General features: G+C 47.1%; 2 protein-coding genes across 2 annotated transcripts in view; one reads left to right on the plus strand and one right to left on the minus strand.

The window, feature by feature from the left end:
* MRPL43 (mitochondrial ribosomal protein L43) overlaps nt 1-9,995 on the plus strand; it is a 39,624-nt gene extending 29,629 nt beyond the window's left edge. Inside the window, exon 3 of the mRNA XM_082273202.1 lies at nt 9,734-9,995. Coding sequence (XP_082129328.1) covers nt 9,734-9,966 — 233 coding nt within the window. The 3' untranslated portion in view covers nt 9,967-9,995. The remainder of the gene's footprint in view (nt 1-9,733) is intronic.
* A 3,256-nt stretch (nt 9,996-13,251) lies between these two features.
* The window catches only part of CENATAC (centrosomal AT-AC splicing factor), a 48,152-nt gene continuing 36,958 nt past the window's right edge, over nt 13,252-24,445 (minus strand). The window contains exons 10-11 of the mRNA XM_082273243.1: nt 15,966-16,098; nt 13,252-13,378 (exon numbers count right to left, since the gene is read on the minus strand). Of these exons, the coding sequence (XP_082129369.1) occupies nt 13,315-13,378; nt 15,966-16,098 (197 nt within the window). The 3' untranslated portion in view covers nt 13,252-13,314. The remainder of the gene's footprint in view (nt 13,379-15,965; nt 16,099-24,445) is intronic.

The raw sequence follows: 24,445 nt of genomic DNA on the forward strand, positions 1-24,445 counted from the left end.
ATTGTCTTGCCTTCGTTGTGCACGAAGCCTAAACATCCACAGGAGGTGAGATTGCACTCTTTGGATGTTGTTCGGGCGATCAGGGTTTACCTTCGATCGACTGAGTCTTTTCGTAAAACGGACTCCTTGTTTGTTCTTCCAGAGGGTCCTCGGAAGGGCATGGCGGCTTCGGCCTCTACCATCGCAAAATGGATCAGACAAACCATTGAACAGGCCTATGCCTTGCAGGGGAAGGTTCCCCCTGTGCCTGTGAAGGCGCACTCTACTAGATCTCTGAGTACGTCTTGGGCCTGTCGTCATGGGGCTTCTGTAGCCCAGGTGTGTAAGGCGGCGACTTGGTCGACCGTGCACACTTTCACAAAATTCTACAAAGTAGATGTTCGGGCATCGGCGGATGCTTCCTTTGGCCGCAAGGTTCTTAGTGCGGCTGTTCCCTAGGGTCCCTTGTTGGGGACTCCTGGCTGTTGGGATAAGTTTTGTATCCCCTGGTTTTTGCCTTTTCCTGGGTTGTTGCTCCTGTTGAGCACTTGTTTTTTTGCTGTTGCCCAGCTGGTTTCCTTCCTTTGGTAAGGTTCCTTTCTTGATGTGGAAACTGCGTTGCCTTTCGGCGCGGATGTGTTTCCCACCCCTCATGTTTGCACTGCTTTGGGACGTCCCCATATGTGACGAATATGAAGAGGCGGCGACTGTCGGAGGACGTAAGAGAAAACGGAATTTTTGTAAAATCTTACCTGTAAAATTCCTTTCTCTGAGTCCTCCGACAGTCGCCGCCCCCGCCCCTCTTTTGGGGTTTGGTTGTATACTCTACTGCTATTCCACTAAAACTGAGATATGGTTGCAGGAAGTAGGAGGGTATTGACTGAGGGGACCACCCCTTGAGGGTGGGATATGTTGGATATGTTAAAAGCTTTATTAACATATTCTGTTGCCTAGCTACTCCTTCGGAGCAAAGTCTAATACCCCATATGTGACGAATATGAAGAGGCGGCGACTGTCGGAGGACTCAGAGAAAGGAATTTTACAGGTAAGATTTTACAAAAATTCCGTTTTTTGTAAAATCTTACCGTAAAATCCTTTTCTCTTAGCTCATTGACAGACGTAGTCCCCTCCCCTCTGTTTTTTTGAGTTGGGTTGGGTTAAATTCTCTAAAGACTGCTTTTTCACATAACTGATTTGCTGAGGCAGAGAGAGAGAGGATATACCCTCTGGGACTGCCCCTAGGGTGTGGCCAGAGCTTTTTAATTTCCTGTCTAGTCCTGCTCCTGTGGAGGCAACATAACCCGAAGGTGCTGTATCACCGAGGACTACGTCTGTCAATGAGCTAAGAGAAAAGGATTTTACGGTAAGATTTTACAAAAATCCATTTTTAACCACTTAAGGACCGGGCCTATTTCTGACACTGTTTTACAAGTTAAAAAATCAGTATTTTTTGCTAGAAAATTACTTAGAACCCCCAAACATTAAAATATTTTTAGCAGAGACCCTAGAGAAAAAGATGGAGATCATTGCAATACTTTGTCACACCATATTTGCACAGCGGTTTTAAAAATGCACTTAATTAAAAAATAAAACCGTAAAGCGTGTCCAACACAGAGGACAAGGGGGCTCTCTTTACGTCTAGAGGAAAACAGATTGTCTCCAAATACGGAAATGTTTCTTCACCATAAGAGCAAAATGTGGAATAGACTCCCTCCAGAGGTGGTTCTGGCTAGCTCACTAGATTGCTTTAAAAAAAGGCCTGGATTCTTTCCTGGGTGTACATAATGTAAATGGGTACCTAAAAATTTTTTTAGGTAAAGTTGATCCAGGGGATATCCGATTGCCTCTCGGGGGATCAGGAAGGAATTTTTTTTCCCCTGCTGTAGCAAATTGGATCATGCCTTCCTCTGGATCAACAGCGGGTATAGGATTGTGTATATGGGGATGGTTGGGTTTTCAATACGGTTTTTTTTTTTTTTTTTTTTTTTTTTTTTTTTTTTTTTTTTTTTTGGTTGAACCGGATGGAGTGTTTTTTTTTTTTTTTTTTTTTTTTCAACCTATGTAAATTTCTTTCTAGAATATTAAAGATAATGTTACGCCGAGTAAATAGATACCCAACATGTCATGCTTCAAAATCGCGCACGTTCATGGAATGGCGACAAACATTGGTATTTGAAAAATCTCCGTAGATGATGCTTTAAAAATTTACAGGTTACCAGTTTAGAGTTACAGAGAAGCTCTAGGGCTAGAATTTTTGCACTCGCTATCGCAGAAATACCTCACATGTGTGGTTTGAACACGGTTTGCTATTGTGTCCGCTGCTGCGCGTGAGCTTAGAGGGACGGGCCACTTCAAATTTATATTTACACTGTCCCTTTTAAAAAAATATATATATTTTTGATCACTTTTATTCCTATTACAAGGAATGTAAACATCCCTTGTAATAGAAATAGGCAGGACAGATCCCTCTTTAATGTGAGATCTGGGGTCAAAAAGATCTCAGTTCTCGCATCTACCCTTAAAAGCAGACCCTTTTAAGGCTGTTGGGAGGAAGTAACATATGAGGTCGCTCCGGTTCTCCAAGGCCATAGTCGAGTGGGGACCATCTTGCCCTCACTCGACTTCCTGCCTGGGACATGGACGGACCGGATAGTTTTCCCTGCTACGGGAAGCAGTGGGGCAGCACTCCTGCCGCCCATAAAAGTAATCCCGCGGCGAAGCCGCAGCTGGGACCACTTATGTGAAAGAGGACTGTCCGCCCTGTAAGAAAATACCGCTTTCTCTTACGTCCTCCGACAGTCGCCGCCTCTTCATATTCGTCACTAATGGGCTTATTGACCTTTGTTCCGTAGGAGTAGCTAGGCAACAGAATATATTAATATCAAAGCTTTTAACATATCCCACCCCCAGGGGGTGGTCCCCTCAGTCAATACCTCCCTGCTTCCTGCATACCAACTCAGTTTCATATGCCTAGCTCAGGAGTATGCAGGCTGTTCCTGTGCTGGGGCTCTTAGTCTCAGCTACTTTTCTCTTTTTTGATTTTATTTGAAGTTTTTTCTCTTTTTACTTAGCTGTTTCTTTTCAGCGTTAGTTAGTTTCTTCTGATGAAGATGATCGTGCGGCGCTGGGTCTCAGTCTGGCCACCCTGGATCCCAGGGCTCAGGGCCAGGGGCTTCCCAGCCTGCCATCGAGCGTTCAGCTTAGGTTTTGCCCTGGCACATTGAACGACCCATCCCTGTTCGCTGCAGGGATGCTATCGGTGAGGTGGCTACCTCACTGGACGCCATTGCGGTTTCGCACCGCAACTCCACTGCGTCATGCTTGCGACACTCCCTGTCCTCAGTACTGCGGTTTGGTCGCTGGAGCAGGCTCCCCACGCCATCCGGACTGGTAAGTGTAACTCTATGTGGGGACCTGTCTATTTGGGTGTCAGTCTGGGACTGTGTGACCCTGCGTGTCTGTGTGGCTGCTGTGCTCCCTGTCAGCTCCTGTGTGGACTTGCTGCCTGTGTGTGGGCTGTGAAGGGGGGGGGGGGCTCTCCCGCTCTGCTGGGTGTCATATGAAGCAGTCGGATTTTAGGCATGCTGTGCGGCGATCCGCCATTTTTTTGGGGCAAAATTATGGTGGCAGGTCCTGTGAGGTACTGCACAGCGTTTTTTGGCGCCAAACGCCGCCATTTTGAGCGGCGATCGATCAGGCCACATGTCAGCGCCATGTTCTATTTGCCCAGGGTTTTCCTCAGCCGAGCGGCCATGTTTGTGTAGCCTTGCATAGGCTTCATAGGGGCGGTCAGTCTTGCATCACTTCCTTTTGCTCTGGGACAGCGATCGGTGCAGCAGCCTGTGTGATCTCTCCAGGTTTTTATATTTTCCTTCTTTCCTGTATACTTTGCCCAGTTTCTTGCCCCTGTGGGGGTCAGTGTATTCAGTGAGTGCGGTGGGCTACGCTCGCCGCAATCTTAAAGGGGCAGTACCCTTTATTACTTATTTGGCTGGGGCATGGATTCTCAGGATTGCAAGTTTCCTCCCACCTTGCTGGGGGGCCAAGGGGCTGCTGCTTCCCCCGAGGGGGCTGATCTGGCCACTATTGTGGCAAACTTAGCTGCTCAAGTGCAGATGCTGGTGGCTGATCGATCCACTAAACGGCCCAGGGTGTCTATTTCCTCTGATTCAGAGGGCGATGGGGCTGCTATGGCTGGAGTGCCCTTCTCAGGGTCTCACTCATCCCTAGACCTTGTGGGGTCTGACGGGGAGGCTGAGGTGGAAGGGATTGATAATTCTCCCCCTGGCTCATCTGAAGAGCTTGCACTCATGGATGAGTTAGTTGCTTCTATCAAGCAAACGCTGCATTTGCAGGATGAACCATGTCCTCCTGCTTTGATGTCCTCTTATGGGACGCAGAGGAAACGCAAAACATCGCAGGTTTTTCCTTGCTCTACGGAATTTCAGTGCTCGGTTGATGAGCAATGGCGCAATTTAAAGAAGCCTTTTGCTGTACCGAGTAGGTTCAAACTGCGTTATCCCTTTACACCAGCTACTGATGAGCGTTGGTGTGTGCCGCCTCAGGTGGACCATGCGGTGGCGATTTTGAATAAATCTACTGCGATCCCTGCTGAGGATACACCGGTGTTCCGGGACCCGACGGACAGGAGATTGGAATCTCTGGCCCGTCATGCCTATACGGTTGCTGGCTCTATGCTGAAGCCTATTTTTGCTTCCATTATGGCAGCCCAGGCTATTGCGGATTGGACGCAGGTGCTCAAGCGCACTCTGGTGGCTGACTCTGCCCCGCCGACAAATTTGGCTATGGTGGATCAGATTCATCAGGGTGTCATGTATTTGTGTGATGCGGACTTGGATTTAGTCCCTTTGGCTGCGCGTCTTTCTAGTGTGGTGGTCTTGAACCGTCGCCTGATATGGCTGAAATGTTGGTCGGTTGACCAATCTTCTTGCAAGACTTTGGCTAATTTGCCCTACGCGGGATCTCGCCTTTTTGGCGAATCTTTGGATACTCTGATAAAGGGTATTTCTGGGGGTAAGAGCACTCTCTTGCCCCAATCTCACAAGAATAAGTTGGTTCGTGGTAAGAAGAATGCTTCGTTTAGGCCCTCTCAGGGGTCCTTTCGGTCGCACTATAAGGGCAAGCCCTTCAAAGGCCAAGGCTCCCAGAAGAAGCCGTGGGCGGGTAAGCTGAAGTCCGGCCAGTCCCGATCCGCTGCCCATAAAAATGTGGCCTGAAGGGGCGCCCTCACCCGTTTCTGGGGTGGGGGGACGTTTGCTCGGTTTTCTTCAACCCTGGCTGGACCGCGTTCGGGACAGGTGGGTTCAGGAAATCGTTCGATCTGGATACAAGATCGCGTTTCTCTCTCGGCCAGCGGGCAGATTTTTCCCCTCAAACCTTCAGCTGACTCCGGAGCGCTTGCAGGATCTGCGGGCCCAGGGAGTGGTGGTTTTGGTGTCTCATCGGGACAGATTTCGGGGGTTCTATTCCAATCTGTTCACTGTGCCCAGAAAGGAGGGCAAGGTACGTCCGATTCTGGACTTGAAAGCTCTGAACCGCTTTGTGCGGATTCGCAAGTTCCGCATAGAATCCCTGCGATCAGTGGTGGCTGCCCTGGTTCCGGGGGAATTCATGGCCTCCATCGACTTGAAGGATGCATACCTTCACATTCCCATTTTCGAGGGTCACCAGAGGTACCTTCTATTTGCCATTGCGGAGGATCATTATCAATTCGTGGCGTTGCCCTTTGGTCTCGCCTCGGCCCCAGGGGTTTTCACCAAGGTGCTTGCGCCGGTTCTGGCCTTGCTGAGGGCCCAGGGCATTTCTGTCCTGGGGTATCTGGACGATATCCTGATTCGGTCCGCGACCAGTCAGGGCCTGGTGAACGACCTGTCCATCACGATGCAGACTCTGCAGGAATTCGGCTGGACGATAAATTTTCCAAAATCGACGTTGTGTCCGTCGGTTCGTCTTCCCTACCTGGGGATGATCCTGGACTCTGTTCAGGCGAAGGTCTTCCTGCTGGAAGACAAGCATCGGACGCTTCAGTGCGAAGTCAGGTCCCTCAGGGACAATCAGTGCTCGTCCCTCCGGACGTGTATGAGGTGTCTGGGATTGATGGTTTTGGCCTTCGAGGCGATTCCCTTCGCCCAGTTTCACACACGGGAGCTTCAGGCGGAGGTCCTGGCCATGTGGGACGGGCGTCCGCAATCTCTGGATCTGCGGATTTCATTGAGCCGCCTCACCCGAAGGGGTCTTTTATGGTGGCTCCATTCCCTGGCGGTGTCGGGGGGCAAGTCCTTTCGTCCTTTGTCATGGACGGTGATCACCACGGATGCCAGCCTGTCGGGCTGGGGTGGTGTTCTGTCCGCCCAGGGAACTTGGTCGGAAGAAGAATCCTCCCTTCTGATCAACATTCTGGAATTGCGAGCGATAAATCTCTGTCTTCTGCGTTGGACGGACAGGCTTCAGGGCCGTCCAGTTCGGGTACAGACGGACAATGCCACAGCGGTGGCCTACATCAACCACCAAGGGGGCACCAGGAGTGCCCGGGCGGCTCGGGAAGTAGCCGACATTCTGTCTTGGGCCGAGACGCACATCCCGGCGATATCTGCAGTTCACATTCCGGGGGTGGAAAACTGGCAGGCGGATTATCTGAGCCGCCAGACCCTGGACCAGGGGGAATGGTCCCTTCACCCGGTTGTCTTCCAGATGTTGTGCGCGAAGTGGGGGTCCCCAGATGTGTACCTGTTCACGTCTCGTCTAAACAACAAGGTGGAAAGGTTCGTGGCAAGGACGCGCGATCCTCGGGCAGACGCCTCGGACGCGTTAGTGACGCCCTGGCATCAGTATCGCCTGATGTATGCCTTTCCACCGATTCAGCTGCTGTCCAGGTTCCTTCGCAGGTTGGCCTCGGAACCGAAAACGGTGATTCTGGTGGCACCGGACTGGCCTCGTCGGTCTTGGTACGCAGACCTCGTGAACCTGGCGGTCGACGCTCCGTGGCGTCTGCCACTTCGAGAAGATCTCCTGTCTCAAGGACCGATATTCCATCCTGCTTTACAGTCGCTGGCTTTAACGGCCTGGCTGTTGAAAGCCAGGTCCTGAAGGATAGGGGTCTTTCCCCCGAGGTCATTCCCACTTTGATCAAGGCTAGGAAGGCCTCTTCGGGGAAGATTTACTACCGTACTTGGAAGGCTTACTTTGCCTGGTGTGAGTCCAGGGGGTATTCCCCTCGCTCGTACTTGGTGTCGAGAGTGTTGGCTTTCCTTCAAACGGGCGTGGACCAGCGTTTGGCTTTGGCCACGATTAAGGGTCAGATTTCTGCGCTGGCCGTTCTCTTTCAACGCCCTGTGGCGTCCAACTCTTTGGTTAGCACCTTTGTTCAAGGGGTGCGACATTTGGTCCCTCCTAGGAGGGAGCCTTTACCTCCATGGGATTTGAACCTTGTTCTGTCCGTGTTGCAACGTGCTCCTTTTGAAAATATCAGGGAGATCTCGTTGTCCTTGTTGTCCAAGAAGGTTGCCTTCTTAGTGGCGATCACTTCGGCTCGCAGGGTGTCTAAGCTGGCGGCCTTGTCCTGCAAGTCTCCGTATTTGGTGATTCACTTGGATAAGGTGGTCTTGCGACCTAACCCGTCTTTTCTTCCGAAGAGGATCTTGGAATTTCACCTCAATGAGGATATCCTTCTGCCTTCGCTTTGCGCGAAGCCTAAGCATCCGAAGGAGGTGGCTTTGCATTCCTTGGATGTTGTTAGGGCGATCAGGGTTTACCTGTCATCGACAAAATCCTTTCGCAAGTCGGATTCTCTCTTTGTCCTTCCTGAGGGACCTCGGAGGGGCATGGCGGCGTCGGCTGCTACCATCGCCAAATGGATCAGACAGACCATTGTGCAAGCCTATGCTTTGAAGGGGAAGGTTCCTCCTTTTCCTGTGAAGGCGCACTCTACCAGGTCTCTGAGTACGTCTTGGGCCTATTGTCATCAGGCTTCTGTGGCCCAGGTGTGTAAGGCGGCGACTTGGTCGTCCGTTCACACTTTCTCAAAATTTTACAAGGTGGATGTTCAGGCATTGGCAGATGCTTCTTTTGGCCGCAAAGTTCTTAGTGCGGCAGTGCCTTAGGGTCCCTTGTTTGGGTCCTTGGCTGTTGGGGTGTTGTTAGCCCTGGGTTACTTGTTTTTTTCCTGGGTTGTTGCTCCTGTTGAGCACTTTTTTTTCCTGTTGCCCAGTTGGTTCTCTTACTTTGGTAAAGTTCCTTATTCTGATGTGGGTACTGCGTTGCTTTAGGCGCGGCTGCTTTTTTCCCACCCCTCATGTCTACACTGCTATGGGACGTCCCCATTAGTGACGAATATGAAGAGGCGGCGACTGTCGGAGGACGTAAGAGAAAACTGAATTTTTGTAAAATCTTACCTGTAAAATTCCTTTCTCTGAGTCCTCCGACAGTCGCCGCCCCCGCCCCTCTTTTGGGGTTTATGTACTCTACTGAAACTGAGTTGGTATGCAGGAAGCAGGGAGGTATTGACTGAGGGGACCACCCCCTGGGGGTGGGATATGTTAAAAAGCTTTGATATTAATATATTCTGTTGCCTAGCTACTCCTACGGAGCAAAGGTCAATAACCCCATTAGTGACGAATATGAAGAGGCGGCGACTGTCGGAGGACTCAGAGAAAGGAATTTTACAGGTAAGATTTTACAAAAATTCCGTTATCTCCTGGGATAACACAGATATTTAACATCAGTCTCAACGTAAAACTGAGACGGGCTCTCCGGAATTGGTTAAAAGCGCAACTTTATGCATTAGAAGATAAAAAAAAAAAAAAATGTTTATTAAGAAACTTACATTCCACATTATTAATCACACTGCCAAAATGTGTGTGCTGTACCATTCCACCAGCATTTCTTGTTTCTTCTTTCTGGCTGCCATTTTGCTTAAGCCCAGAGCCCCAGCAGTAAATTATAAATCGATGGGGTTAGTTCCACGTTAAACAGTTAAAAAAAAAAAGTTACATTGCTGGGGATTGCTAACTCACATTTGCTTGTGTCCTCACCCAAACTGTTAGACCATCAAATGGCTGGTGTCCTAACTGAACAGCAGCACCACCATGGTAGTTGCAGATTAAACGGAAGCAGCTTCCTTGGCAGTAAGGCTTCGTTTACACAATTGTGCAGCAACGTCAGATTTTCTGCATGCATTCTGCAAGGGCACCAAAAAAATAAATTGTTCTCGATGTGCCCTGTTCACAACACAATACTGGTATCACTTGTAGATTTTTTTTTTTTTCTGCATGGGGGGGGGGAAACTTACATGACATAGTGTAAATAGGGCACATAACTGATATGCATGAAAACTGATGTCTGTTTTCATGCACATATGGTGTGAACAAGCCCTTAAGTATTGTAGGGATTAATTCCACTTTAAGGCTGTTTGCCACTACAAAATCAGCAGTGCCTAAAAAGAGAGCAACTGTGCATATGGAGGGTGAGAGTGTATTACTGAATTTTAAACAGTATAGGCACTTTTTTTTAATGGGGGGCCAGCCTGAAATGATCTAGCTGGACTTACATTTCTCGACTAAAGTGTCACTTTATAACCACCAACTAGAAATAAACATGCACTGGAAAATGACCATGGAAATCTGAACGTTTCAATCTTTTGCTTTTGGTATAACACATCAGTCTTTAATGTAAAACTGTCTATGAGGCAAGTCCAGCCAATAAGATGAATATTGAATACTTGTGTTCCTTCTTTCAGTGAACGGGACGGTCAGAGAAGAAGCCATTAACAGCAAAACTGCAGCGCAAATAGCAGAGCTGGTGCAGAAAATGGCCAACCAGTCTGGTCTGGAGATCATCCGCATCAGGAAACCTCAACACACAGACAACCCAAGCATTCAGGGACAGTGGCACCCCTTCACCAACAAACCATCTTCTATAAACTTACGCTTGTTTGATTCTGTTACCCAAGAGGCCGAATCCCAGCCATAAATATTCACCTCAATAGAATATTGTAATTTCTTGATCACTGGTCTACAAGTGTCTATGCACAGCCTAATCCTTGCAAGTGACAGCTTTTTGAGCACTGCTTGAGAGAATTAGGCTGTGCTGGACTTTCCTTGGGTGGAAGCAGCCAAGAGCATGTTAATGCACTTAGAGAATTTCCATTCTTTTAGCACATCTCTGTGCAAAAAGGTGCTTTTGGACAGCTTGCACCAGAGTCTAGTAGCACAGGGATAGAGAAGAGAATAGACAGATAATACATACTGTTCTCAAGGAATATCTGTGCCTATCTACTTCTGTACAGCTGGACTAAAAGGTTGAATTTATTATGTATAATGTTAAAGGCATGTTTGTGTCTATATTAAAAAAATGTTCATAATACAGTGCTTGTAAAGTATGCATTTATGCAAATCAGTTTTACCATACAAATATCATCTGAGCCTGCTGTGTTGGCATTCAAACACTAACTAAAACTTTCTAGATTTGCATTTCAAAGGCAACTCCAAGCAATATATGCCACTTGGGTCCCCCCACATGCCAATATTTCAACAGATAAAGGTTGATCCAACTACCAAAATTTCATATAAACACTACCATCTTAGGGCTCTTTCACATGTGTGGATCCCCCTGCCCATCAGGGGATCGGTCTGTTGATCCCCGTGAGTAGGTGGATGACAGGTCTGTGTTCACTCCGCCTATGCAGACCAGACACAGCCTACTTTACTTTAGAGGTGGTTGGATGTAAAACAGAGCATCTGTCCATTTAAATCGCTTCTCGCCCTTTTGGCTAAGATCAAGTGTAGTATCTGTTCTTATCAGTGTTGGAATGGAAACTGAAGGTTAGTATCGGTGGTGGCCGAAGTATACCGGGGCGCTCTGGGCGTAACTGGAGGACCGGAGTAGGCCAAACCAGAGAAAGCCGGAGGGTTCCAATGCCTTCCTGATTTGAATGGGTCCGCCCCTACCAGTTTGAAGGGAGCGAGAAAACTGGATCTGCGGCCAGTTAGTACTGCTCCTGGATGTGATTGGTAAGGAACGGCGGTGGCGGTGGGGGAGCCTTTCCTCCTGGGTTGAATCTGGCCTTGCAAAAGGCTTGTCCCCAGTTGAAGGCAGGTTCTCCCTAAGCTGTCCAAAGTTCTGATGCCTCCTGGTAGGATAGGGCTACACTTGGTCTGGCCTTTGGGCCGGGGTAGAAAAAGCCCGTAGTGTATGTGCCCCTGGGGTGGCAGCCCAGGGGTGCCTTAATTCTCACTGGTGAGGGGCAGCTCGCCTTGAGTTTTTCGGCACCATGGTCACTGCACCTACGCACACTTTTTTAAGCACCTGCCTCTTGGGCAAGGCCTTTTGGCTTCGACCAGAGGAATTTTTATTCCGGCCGGAAGGCCTGCCTTTGTTTTTCACTTAGGCACTAATTCACCTCTCCACTTCCCCTTCCCCACCTTTTTGTTTATGTGTGCCTTTTCTTTGTGGTTTGTCACTTTTCTATCACCTTTTTTCACTTTGCACGACTTGTAGGGTGTGGGTCCTCGGGCCCTACCTTGAGTCTTGGGAGGGGGTGGATATGGCCTTTTGGCTTGGTCCGCCCTCTCTCATGGGGTCTCCCTTCGGGGGAGCCCCACTTAGTACTCGGTGGGGGCTGTTTCGGCAGTCCCCCTGAAGAACGGGGTCAGTCTGGTTCCGGCCAGACAGACCATGAGTACCTCAAATCCCTGTCAGGAGTCTTGCGCCCCGGGGGATCGAGGTTCGGGTCCTACCTCTTCGGAGACCATTTGTTCGCACACCCTGTGCACTTTTTGTGTTCCTCACGTTTGTGTGTGTGCACTTTTTTATGCACCGGGTGAAGTCTTTTGAGTGTGTTTCACACGCTACGGGCTTAAAAAAAAAAAAAAAATCTGTCCATTTAAATCAAACAGTCTTCAAACTATGGCCCTCCAGTTGTTCAGGAACTACAATTCCCATCATGCCTAGTCATGTCTGTGTATGTCAGTTTTACAATGCATCATGGGACGTGTAGTTCCACAACAGCTGGAGGGCCGTAGTTTTGAGGATCCCTGCTCCCGACGGATGTGGAACTGATCTCCCCATCTGTCTGTTTTTGGCAGATAGGATGCTGGCAGGTGTAAACAGACATGTCCATTTACATCCGCCGCTCCCTAGAAGCAATGGATGGTCTGAACAGGTCCACCTAAAAAACTGACAGGGGGGCCCGATTGGTACCGCCTGTGTGAAAGGGACCTTAAAATTGGAAACAACTTTGAAATTGAATTTTTTTTTTAAATATGCAGCTTTTATTAAGAATAACTGGGGAGTTGGAGCACTTCCTATTATGGAGTGACCACAGTCTACTGATTGCACACTGCTTATAGTCACTACCAGAGGTGCACAGACCACAAAATGGACTTTCTAATGCATTTTTGCACATATTCTACATTATAAACATATCGTTCCTGCAAAAAATTAAATCTTAGGTGATGGATCTGCATGCTTTAATAATGGCATCTATGAGGAGGTATTGTGGCTTCTGTATCCTGGGATAGGTTCTCAGCGGTCACATGATTGGGAGTCCATCCTGCACACTTTGTATAAAAGTATCTTTAAACATCTTATGTGGAAAAAAAAAAAACACGAAATACCCATTATCTAGAAAATAAAACATTTATTAAGCTGTTGTTAAATGCTTACTTTTTCACAAAATGTACAGACACTTGGACAAGAAAATAAATTTAAAGTCTTACTAAACCTAGGATCCTGCATTCACTATATCTGGTCTCCCACAGTACAAGGAAATGCAATTATTTTAGTAAATATAAACTGCTAAATACATTTTCCCATCGGCAGTATATAGCAGTCTTGTGACTTCTATCAGTGCCGGGTTAATGCTTGTAGGAGTTTTCATACTGCAGTGGCTGTCCTATCAGGATGCAGGACCCTGACCCTCGGTCTGGACAGTGCTGATCACATGCACCCTCCCAAAAATAAAGAAAAATAACTTCTAGCAATACACACCAAACTGGGCATGTGCAGCCTGATTCCATTTACTCTGTCTTATCAGGATATGGTTTGAGGGAAATGCCAGAGGGGGAGGATCAAACAGCCTTTTTACACAATGCAGAGAATTAACCCCTTAGATTCCACAGTGAGTATAAGAAGCATGATTTACCGCATATACAGACTGAATTTACTATTGTGAGTTTAGTAACATTTTAGGAATCTGTGGAAGAAGTCAGATTTTGGCACTGAATTTTGTAACACTTAAAATTAAACAAGGATGCAACATCACATCTACAATTAAATACATACAGGTCACACAGTATGAAATAAGGAGTGTCTTGAAATTTACATATCTTCATTGCGTTTCCTTTTTGTGCCAGTATTGCCAGACTCTTTTCTGTATTGATGCCTGGGAAGACAGAAAATAAATGAGGAGATATGGAGTTAAAGATCATAACAAAAGTAACCATGGTTTTTCTCTGCTTCATATATGTTTACAATATTCTCTACAGAACATGTATGATTTTCAGCTAGTTTCAGTGTGCCAGAAAAGCACGAGCAAAATTTGAAGGCATTGTCTAAAAATGGTTGTTGCCTGGCTGTGCTAAATATTAGCATACAAACCAGTGCAATGAGCAAAACATGAAGATAACATATTTGTTAAATTGGAACACTACAGTCCACCACCAATCAATCTGAAAGTATAGTATATGTGCCCCAAACTATAAAGAAATGCTGGAAACAAAGATGTATAGCCACGTCATACGATATTGGATATATCCCAGCACCTATTTCCTGCAAAGAATCTCCCATCCACGATGGATCCAATGTATACATTATAAAATGGAACCAAACCTCTCCAATGTTGCTGAAAACTCAGTGACGTTGCTAGTCACATGGGAAAATAGCCAACAGGCTGGCACTGATGCCAGAGGAAGGGCAAGCTGTTATTCCAGTGAGGCACTGTGAAAAGAGGGTATAGAGAAGAGGCTTGCACAGAACTGCATCATCTGAAGTAAAGACAACAGACCTGAAATGGTAGGTTTTCTGAGACCTTGGAAAGCATATTTAGCTAGTATGCAAGATGCTTTTTGGTATAGGACAAACTTTGAATAGAGGGTTAGTGCCTCTTTAGGATGTACCACCTCTGGCTAAAACTCAAACTGGCTAATAAACTACGGCCAGAAAAACGAGTGAGATTACAAACAAAACCGGCAATTTCATTTTTACGATGTTCCAGAGTCTACCATGTGAATAACTGTGCTCACACTAGGTAGATGTTGGGACAAACTACTCAAAAGGCACCCAATTCTCTATAAAAAAAAAAAAATTGCAATAAACACTGATCTGTACAAAAAAAAAAAAAAAAATTCTCTTTAGGAGAGCAATATTGTTTTTTAACTACTTTATAGGTAGCACGTTTATAAAAACGAAGAAACTGAGAAGTGTGTGTGTATATATATATATATATATATATATATATATATATATATATATATATATATATAGTGTGAGATACACAATATACATGTATATAATGTATCTCACAAAAGTGAGTACACCCCTCACATTTTTGTAAATATTTTATTATGTCTGTTCATATGACAACACTGAAGAAATGACACTTTGCTACAATGTAAAGTAGTGAGTGTACAGCTTGTATAACAGTGCAAATTTGCTGTCCCCTCAAAATAACTCAACACACAGCCATTAATGTCTAAACTGCTGGCAACAAAAGTAAGTACACCCCTAAGTTAAAATCTCCAAATTGGGCCCAAAAAGTGTCAATATTTTGTGTGGCCACCATTATTTTCCAGCACTGCCATAACCCTCTTGGGCATGGAGTTCACCAGAGCTTCACAGGTTGCCACTGGAGTCCTCTTCCACTCCTCCATGACATCACAGAGCTGGTGGAGGTTAGAGACCTTGCGCTCCTCCACCTTCCATTTGAGGATGCCCCCACAGATGCTCGATAGGGTTTAGGTCTGGCCAGTCAATCAGCTTCTTTAGCAAGGCAGTGGTCATCTTGGAGGTGTGTTTGGGGTCCTTATGATGTTGGAATATTCCCTTGGGTACAGTCTCCGAAGGGAGGGGATCATGCTCTGCTTCAGTATGTCAAAGTACATGTTGGCATTCATGGTTCCCTTAATGAACTGTAGCTCCCCAGTGCCGGCAGCACTCATGCAGCCCCAGACCATGACACTCCCCACCACCATGCTTGACTGTAGGCAAGACACACTTGTCTTTGTACTCCTCACCTGGGTGCCGCCACACAGGCTTGACACCATCTGAACCAAATAAGTTTATCTTGGTCTCATCAGACCACAGGGCATGGTTCCAGCAATCCATGTCCTTAGTCTGCTTGTCTTCATCAAACTGTTTGCAGGATTTCTTTTGTATCATCTTTAGAAGAGGCTTCCTTCTGGGACGACAGCAATGCAGACCAATTTGATACAGTGTGCGGCGTATGGTCTGAGCACCGACAGGCTGATCCTTGACCCCTTCAACCTCTGCAGCAATGCTGACAGCCCTCATACGTCTAATTCCCAAAGACAACCTCTAGCTATGACGCTGAGCACGTGCACTCAACTTCTTTGGTTGACCATGGCGAGGCCCATTCTGAGTGGAACCTGTCCTGTTAAACTGCTGTATGGTCTTGGCCACTGTGCTGCAGCTCAATTCCAGGGTTTTCACTATCTTCTTATAGCCTAGGCCATCTTTATGTAGAGCAACAATTCTTTTTTTCAGATCCTCAGAGTTCTTTGCCATGAGGGGCCATGTCGAGCTTCCAGTGTCCAGTATGAGAGAGAGCGAGAACACCACATTTAACACACCTGCTTCCCATTCACACCTGAGACCTTGTAATACTAATGAGTTAATTGACACCAGGAGATCTAATAAAATGTATACATAAATGTGAGGAGTGTCTTCACTTTTGTGAGATACTATATATATATATATTTATATTTATTACAAGGGCACACACATATATTTACCTGGACTGCCACCTCCTCCCACTATTCCACACCCTACCAAAGGAAGGAAGCCAGCCCTCGTCTGTTGGGGTATTGTGATCGAAGTTTGCACCCACTCTCTTTGGAGGGAGTTTCTTCAGCTTCATCTTCTCTTCTGTTAAAAATATGAAAATGTGAAATTTCTGAGGACCCTGAATGGTACAGTTAAGATCCATTTTAATTATTTAAATAAAATATATAAATAGGGCACTACCTTTTTTTTTTTTTTTTTTAGAGCAGCTGTAATAAACATTTCCTATGAATTTTTGGCTAGTTCCTCTTGTATTATCAAAAACAACATTTTTGACTAACTACGCTTTGGCACATGAACTTCTATGCACAAACTATCAGCAGTGCTATGAATATGCTTAGGGGGTTGTGCTGCCTCTCCTTTTCCCAGTCTGAGCTCTGCTGTACAGGGGATTTCAGGCGGCCGATTAGCCAAATTCAGGTACCTATACTGCTAGAGGTAGACTATACTTCCTAGAGGTAGATTTACTAGCTTGCAGCAGCATGGGATGCACAGATTCAGACAACCCTCTATCCTTCAGCACCTGGCTTCCAAGGAACATCGAAGACCAACCGTATCAGTTCTGCGTACCAAGACCGGCAAGGCTAGTCTGGAGCCACTAGGATGACCATAATCCATTCTGTCTCAAGTCTACACAGGAGTCTTGGCAGAAGTTTTAGAAGAGGTAAGACCTATATCAGATGATACCAGTGTGTCTGTGGCGTCAGCCAGAGGATCCCTGAGCCAGTGCCACAAACCCAAGCACCTTCCTGTTGAGATGAGAGGCCAACAGGACCACCTCGGGAGTTCCCCACTGGAGACACAACTGATGAAACACTTCCGGAGGAAATGTCTAGTATAGGGCTGAAACAACTAATCGACAATAATCGAAAATTACAATCGTTGTCAACGATTGTCATTATCGATTAGTTGTGCTGCGTTCTGGATTTTCCCTGCCTTTTTCCTCTGTGAGGCCGCAGGCTGCACTCACTGTCTCTCACAGCTCGGCACTTCCGTGACCTCCCCCTCCCTCTCTGCCTTTCCTCTCCGCCTTCTTGCTGACATCAGTGAGGGAGTCAGTCAGATCGAGGCGAGGGAGAAAAGAGAGAAGCAGCACGTGTCCTGTCCATGCAATGCAGCCCGCCAAACAATAGAATAAAAGCTTATCCAGATAAAAGAGTTAATATTCCTTATAAAGTGCAATATTATAATAGAAAAATAAGTGATTAAAAACGTCCATATAGCACATATAGGTGGTCTTTCTATGCTCCCTATTTCATATCTCTGGCTGACACGGATGTTTTTATTCACTTATTTTTCTATTATAATATTGCACCTTATAAGGCATATTAACTCTTTAACCTAGATAAACAGTGCCCCATCACTGGTGGTGCCCGGGGGGAGTAAACAGTGCCCCATCACTGGTGGTGCCGTGGGGGGGGGGGGGGGGGACAGTGCCCCATCACTGGTGGTGCCGTGGGGGGTGGGGGGGAGACAGTTTCTTGAACAGTTATAGTCCAAGCCCACCTTTTTTTCAGAATGTTTGTGGTTTTTGTACTGCTTTCTAATAATTTGCATAGTTGTGTAATGTTAATTGTAAAGTTTACGTTTTTGTTTCTGCAGTTTGTGAGTGCCAGTTCACACTTGTGCAATGCAGGAACGCTGCGAATATGCAGCGTGTTCCCGCATCGCATCCGCACATCTGGCAGTTCACACTGCCATATGAGATACGCAGGGGGTGTTAATTAAAAGTTAACGACACCCCCAGTTGCGATCTCACATCGCAGTGCGATCTGCAGGTTCGCACAGAATCGGGTCGCACAAGTGTGAACTACTGTGCGATCCGATTCTGGTGCGGCTCAAAAAAAGCCTCATGCGCGAGTTTGCTGCGGCTGCGCTGCGAATTCAGCCATACAAAGTATATGGCTGAACTCGCATTCGCACATGAGATCGCATGTAATTTAGGAGCAGTGCACTCCGAATTACATGCGATCTCGCAAACCGCACAAGTGTGAACCGGCACTAACACTCTGTTTGCTCATTATTATTTTAAATAAATGGAAAAAAAAGGCATATTGAGTTTTTTTATGATTTTATCCGATTAATCGAAAAAAATAATCGGCAACTAATCGATTATGAAAATAATTGTTAGTTGCAGCCCTAGTCCAGTCCACATGGCAAGAATCTCTTTGCAGAGGTCTCATGTGGACCGATTTTGGAACTCCCTCCAGAACAGACCCAGATAGTCCAACTAGGTGGACGGAACTAGAGCCAATACCTGAAAATTAAATTTCCAACCAAACTCCTGCAGTCCACACAGTAATCTCCCAGTTGTCCTTCAGAGCGGTCGGAGAGACTGCTCTCAGATCTTCATCCAGGTACTCCAGTACCGCAATCCCCCGCTGGCACAACAATGCCAAAAGGTGAGGTGAGATAATGCTCCTTGCCCATGGAAAGCGGAGGAAGCGCGGATGGCCAACATATTGGATGATGAAGGTAAGCGTCCTTGATATCAATAGAGGACAGAAGATCCCACTGGTGTAGGGACGCCACTAACGTACAAATGGACTTTATTCAAAACATTTCTACCCGCACAAAGTGGTTCAGAGCTTGAGGTCCAAGATTGAACGTACCTCGCTTTCCTTCCTGAAACCTGCAAACAGGGGGGGGCAGATGCTCATCAGCAGCAGCCTAAATTTTGGTCCGATCCAGCCACGTGAGGCGTGTGCCCGTCGGCAGCTCAGACAGCTTGGTCAGCAGCTCAGACAGCTTGGTCACCAGCCATGAGTAGGTCGAAAAACCTTGGCCTAAAATTTTAGCTGATCCAACTGCATGAGGCGCATGCCCATCGGCAGCTCTGTCAGCTTGATCAGCAACTTGGACAGCTTGGTAAGTCACTCGGACAGCTTGGTCCGTCAGCCGTGAGTAGGCAGCAAAGCCGCGGCCTACATTTTTGGCCTGATTTGTCCGCGTGAGGAGCGTACCCGCGGATGATAAAAACATCCGCTCCCCCAGACCAACCACAGCCACAGGGCGCCCAAAGGACATCCCTGCCCCAGTCACTAACCCCCAGGAAGCAGGGAACCCGCACAAAAACTCCCCCATTCTGCAACCCGGTCAGCAACAACCACATCCAACCCCCCCTTCTGGAGCATGTAGCAAAGTCAGCTCCTACCTCACCCAAGGGGGGGGGGGGGATTTGGGACCAAAAGACCCACCGTGACTGTTTAGAGGGGCTGGGGGGATGGAGGGGAAACCGGGGGTCCAACCATCCCAGGGAGTGGCCCACGTCCACCCCGGAAGACCACCAAGGGAGATGGGGGACACTACTTACCCCCACCATGGAACTGGGTGGGCACCACTCCAAACAGACCACTGCACCATCTTGGAATGGGGGTGCTGCGGCCCAGAGGCAAGTTGTGACACAGGCCATGACCAGGGCAATGAGTCTTCGTGAGGCGTATAACTCGCCGGCCAGCCCCCATCTAGTGGGGCTATGTTGCGGCCAACCTAGCATGGAGCTAAGGTCGGGACGTGTTCACTGGCCAGAATAAGAATCAAGGATCTCCAGTCCGTCGCCCAGTCCAACAGTTGATTTTAATTCTCACAGGAACAGAAAATAACAAAAGAAGAAAAAATTCAGTTTAAAAAGGAAAAAAATGCTAGGACCAGAGATCCCATCAAGGAACTTGGTCCTTACTCCTGACTAGGCAGAAAAAAAACTGAGTGCCTATAGCAGGAAGTGGGAGTATATCTCCTGGGATTGCCCCAAAGGCGTGGTAAAGCTATTTCCTGCCTAGTGTCCCACTCCTGTAAGGGGCAGTATAACCCAATGATCAAGAAGATTCTGGAGCTTAGGATTTTCAGTTTACCTGTAAAATACTTTTCTTGGAGTACATTGCAGGACATAGGGATCCTCCTTTTCTTGCTCCTCATTGCTTACTACAAAACTGAGGCTTAGCTGAGCTGGGAAGGGTTATGCATGGACATGGAATCCTGCTTTTTTTTTGGGGGGGGGGGGGCCTGAAGGTGGCAGCACAACCTAAGTAGCCATGACTATGAAGTGTCCTGTGATGTACTTCAAGTAAAAAGATTTTACAGGTAAACCACAAATAAAGGGAATTTTACAATAATTAAAATTTTACAATGGGGGGGGGGGGGGGGTTACAGGACGCAGGATGTGTAATCATAGACCCGTGATTTAAATGCTGATACGTTCAGGTGAATGACCATTGGCAAAAGCTGTGCTGGGAACATCCCCCAGTGCACCCCTCATAAACCCCACCCCACTGTGGGACTCCAGTTTGGTAACAAGCAATAAAGGAGAAACCTGTGCCCTGTACTGTCCTGCAAAATACAGAATTTACAGGCAAGTCAAATATTTTTATTATCTTAACTCGTACATTACAGGACACAGTTTATATAGATGGAACATCCCCAAGCAGATGAATCACCTTGTGGCTGAAGCTTGCATCAGCAGTGGCATTGAGATCCACCTAATAAAACTTTGAGAAGGTAGGAACATAAGATCAGGTGACCGCTTTGAAGAACGGTGAAACAAATGCTTGATGCTGAAAAGACCAAGAAACTCCAACCGATCTCGTGGAATGAGTCCCAATAGGAAAGAGAAGAACCCCTTTCATAAGCTCCGAAAAAGAGCTGCCCAAGCCACCTAGCAATGGTGAAAGAGAAAAACTCTGCGCTGCGTCAAAACTAAATAAGAACATACAAATCTAATAGTTAACAATATTAGAGCTACAGTATACACTATTAAGGTTAGTAAAAACGGTGTTACGCAAATCAAAAATGCGTGTAAAGTGCCTTACACTTCAATATTAAGAAGTTAAAATTCCAATTATTAGGATTAAAACAAATAAAATAATTAACCACTTAACGTCTTGTGACGTACCCGTACGTCGCTGGACTTTAGTGGTTATACCGAGATGATGCCTGCAGAAAGAAGTTGAGGTTCAAGGTAATACTCCTGAATAGATTCAGGTGGTAGAGGCAGAATAGCTCTGTTGAGCCTTGGAGACCAGGGTTCTAGAAGTGGAGAGTTTTTCAAAGAAATCAGGTATAGTTGCAGTGAAATCTGCCCTAGTTTATTTCAGGCCTGAGAGGGAGCTAGTATTCGGAGAAGGTAGCGTTTCAATATATAACCACTCTCTGGTTCAGGGAAACTGCTATCATTCTGAGCATTTGGCTATTTATTTCTTGGCCCTTCCGTGTCACTGCTGTGAGGGGATTCCCTGTGGGGTATTCAAAAAATGGATGAGGACTAAGAAGGTGTCCGGGAAAGAAGCTGCTATAACCCAGGCGGAAGAGAAGTGATCTTTCAGGTTTGGGTGCTATAGGCAATAAAGGCCCTAGGCCTGTGTAGCACCATGTGGCTAACTGCATTTGATGCACCACGTGCCAAGGGGAACACTGAATACAGGATCTAGTGGCCAGGTCCAGTTCCCAAGATGTACAATTGAGGGCAGCCAGTCCAAGAAACTGCTAATGAGCCCTGAGGCAATGAGAGAAGTGTCTTTTGAAGCGTAAAATCCATAAAATCCTTTTCTCTGAGGTTCACTGACAGACAAAGCTTCAATGCCTCAGACCATTGGGCTTTATGCTCTTGCTCTCTAGGAGTAGGAATAGGCGGAAACCTTTTTGGTTACGCCCCTGGGGAAGTCCCGGAGCGTATACCAGGGGGTATACCATCACTTTCTGCTGTAGGACCCCAGTTTGTAACAATCAGTGGCAGAAGAACAAATAACTCGACCACAAAAGAGGGATGGGTGCTGTGTCTGTCAGTGAGCCTCAGATAAAAGGATTTTACGGTAAGACAAAAATCCAGTTCTCTTTAGTTCACTGACAGACACAGCAGGGGTGGGAAAAAAAAAAAAAAAAACACGGCAAACGCAGAATTCCCAAAGCTAAACATAGCCAACCAGGTAACAGGAGCTCAACTAGGAACAACTGGAGCTCACCACCAGAGAAAATTTTCACCCTCAAGAAGCGGAAGCCTCCGCAACCGCAGCCTGCAAAACCTTGTGGCCAAATGCCGCATCCGAAGATGCAAGTACATCCACCTTATAAAATTTAGTGAATGTGTGTACAGACAACCAAGTAGTCGCCTTGCACACCTGAACCACTGATGCCTGATGACGGAAGGCCCAGGAGAAACTAAGCACCCTTGTAGAATGCGCTTTAACAGGGAAAGCAGGAACCTGACCCTTAATGGAGTAGGCCTGCACCACTGTCTGCCTGATCCACGTGGAAATGGTTGCAGCAGATGCGGCCTGCCCCTTTACGGGGTCCATTCGTAAGAACAAAGAATCGGATTTCCTAATCGGTTTAGTCACCGCCAGGTAAACCCAAATCGCTCTTACCACATCTAAGGAATGTAAGGCAATTTCCTTAGAATGTTTAGGCTTAGGACATAAGGACGGTAGCACAATGTCCTCATTCCAATGAAACCCCGAGACAACCTTAGCAAGGAATGCCTGACAGGGTCGTAACCCCACTTTGTCCCTATGAATCACCAAGTATCGGCAACCTGGACTCCTCCCGAGTCCAGACACCTTGGGCCGAACACACTCCCAAGACACCTCCCCATCTGGACAGACTGGCATCAATGGTGATTATAGTCCAATACAGGGGAAGAAAAGATTTCCCCAGACGAAAGGCCAGGGAGCGGAGCCACCATAGGAGAGACTCCCTCGAACCCCGACTCAACAGGATCAGATTGTCCAATGACAATGGATCCTTGTTCCATTTGATCAGAATCTCCCTTTGTAAGGGTCTGGTGTGGAACTGCCCAAACAGGACCGCCTTGAAGGTGGAGACCATCAGCCCCAGCACTTGCATGCAAGTCCTGAGTGATGATTGAAGGTTGAACAGGAGCCGAACAGCATCCTGTAGCTTCAGAAGTTTTGTCTTGAGGAGGAAGCCAGCAGATCTCCTTGATGAAGGAAAGCTACTACCGTGCAGATGGACTCCATATGAAATTTCTGAACCCGCACAAAGTGGTTCAGAGCCTTGAGATCCAAGATTGGATGAACCTTGCCTTCCTTCCTGAAAACTGTAAACCGATTTGAATAAAAACCTTGGAACCTTTCCAACTCTGGAACCGGCACAATAACTCCTTGTGCTAAAAGGTCCTGCACTGCCCCGTAGCCGCTCTGGAGACAGGCGTAAGTTGGAAGGAAAAAACCTTGACGGAGGCAAGGACCGAAACTCGATCTTGTACCCGAACCGAATCAGTTTGTGAACCTTTTTGTCCTGAATGAGCAAGGTCCACGGATCCGGAAAGAAGAAAAGGACGTCCCCCCACCCCAGATGCGGGTGAGGGTGCCCCTTCAGGCTGGGGAAGGCTTGTCTGCAGAATCAGAAGTGCCCGCTTTTGCTTTTTTATTCCACGGTCTCTTGGAGCCTCCCGCAAAGTTATGGGTGGATCTCAAGCCCCTTTCCTGTAAACCAGCGGACGACAAAAGGGCCGATTGTGAGCTGAAAAGAAGTGACCCCGCTTTCAGCGAGGTTCCTTGCACTTAGCAATCTACGGAAGTATGTACTCTTATCTCCCATTAGACCTTCAATAATCTCTTCCATAGAGGCACAGAACAGGCAGTCACCTACAAAAGGAAGATCAGTGAGCACCTTTTTAGAAGCCTGGTCAGCCGACCAGTACTTCAACCAGATCATGCAGCAAAGGATCACCACAGTCACAGAAACCATGCCAAGTGGGCCACATCCAGGGATGCATAACAAATATACTGTAACCCTTGGATCAACTGATCCGCCAGTTCCGCCAGCTCAGAAGGGTGTTGACTCAATCCTGGTGAAAAATCTTAGCCCCTTCCGTTAAGGTCTGGGATGCCAAAGTGATAGCAAACACAGGTCTCAAAATTGAACCAGCCACTGTGAAAAAGGTACCGGACCAAAATAGGCAGTAAAGGAAAACACTTTAGTCACCTTGGAAGATTTGCATCCCCAACTCAGCGGCAGCTGAGTCCTACAACTTTTAAGTTTCCCGCACTGACACAATCAGAGCCTCCACCAGCACTTATTCATGCGTGGCTGCATCCTTACTATTAGAGCACTCCGCGTGCGTGGATGTAGACCCAGTGGGCTGACTCATCAGCGGCGGCCAAATCTACCTCAGAATCTGAGGAAGCAGAGAATACAGGTAAGGAGGGGGCGCTTCTTGCCAAGCCTCTTTTGCAGGGCCATATCTACTTTTCTACTTTGGCTACTAGTGACTGCAGGGCTGCCGTCATGGCCGCCAGGGCAGACTGAGACCCCGAGGGTCCCGCAGCTTTCAGGAGTGGATCAGGGGATGAAACGTGCTTCAAACACTATCACCATAAAGGATTAAATGGAACTGCGCTGCTCAGCAAAAAAACACATTTTGTTTTACTTTTTTTTTTTTTTTAAACAGGAGGCCCCTCCCCCATGTGCACCGCTT

The sequence above is a fragment of the Pelophylax lessonae genome (genome assembly GCF_965119305.1).
Source record: "Pelophylax lessonae genome assembly, chromosome: 12".
Lineage (NCBI taxonomy): Eukaryota > Metazoa > Chordata > Amphibia > Anura > Ranidae > Pelophylax > Pelophylax lessonae.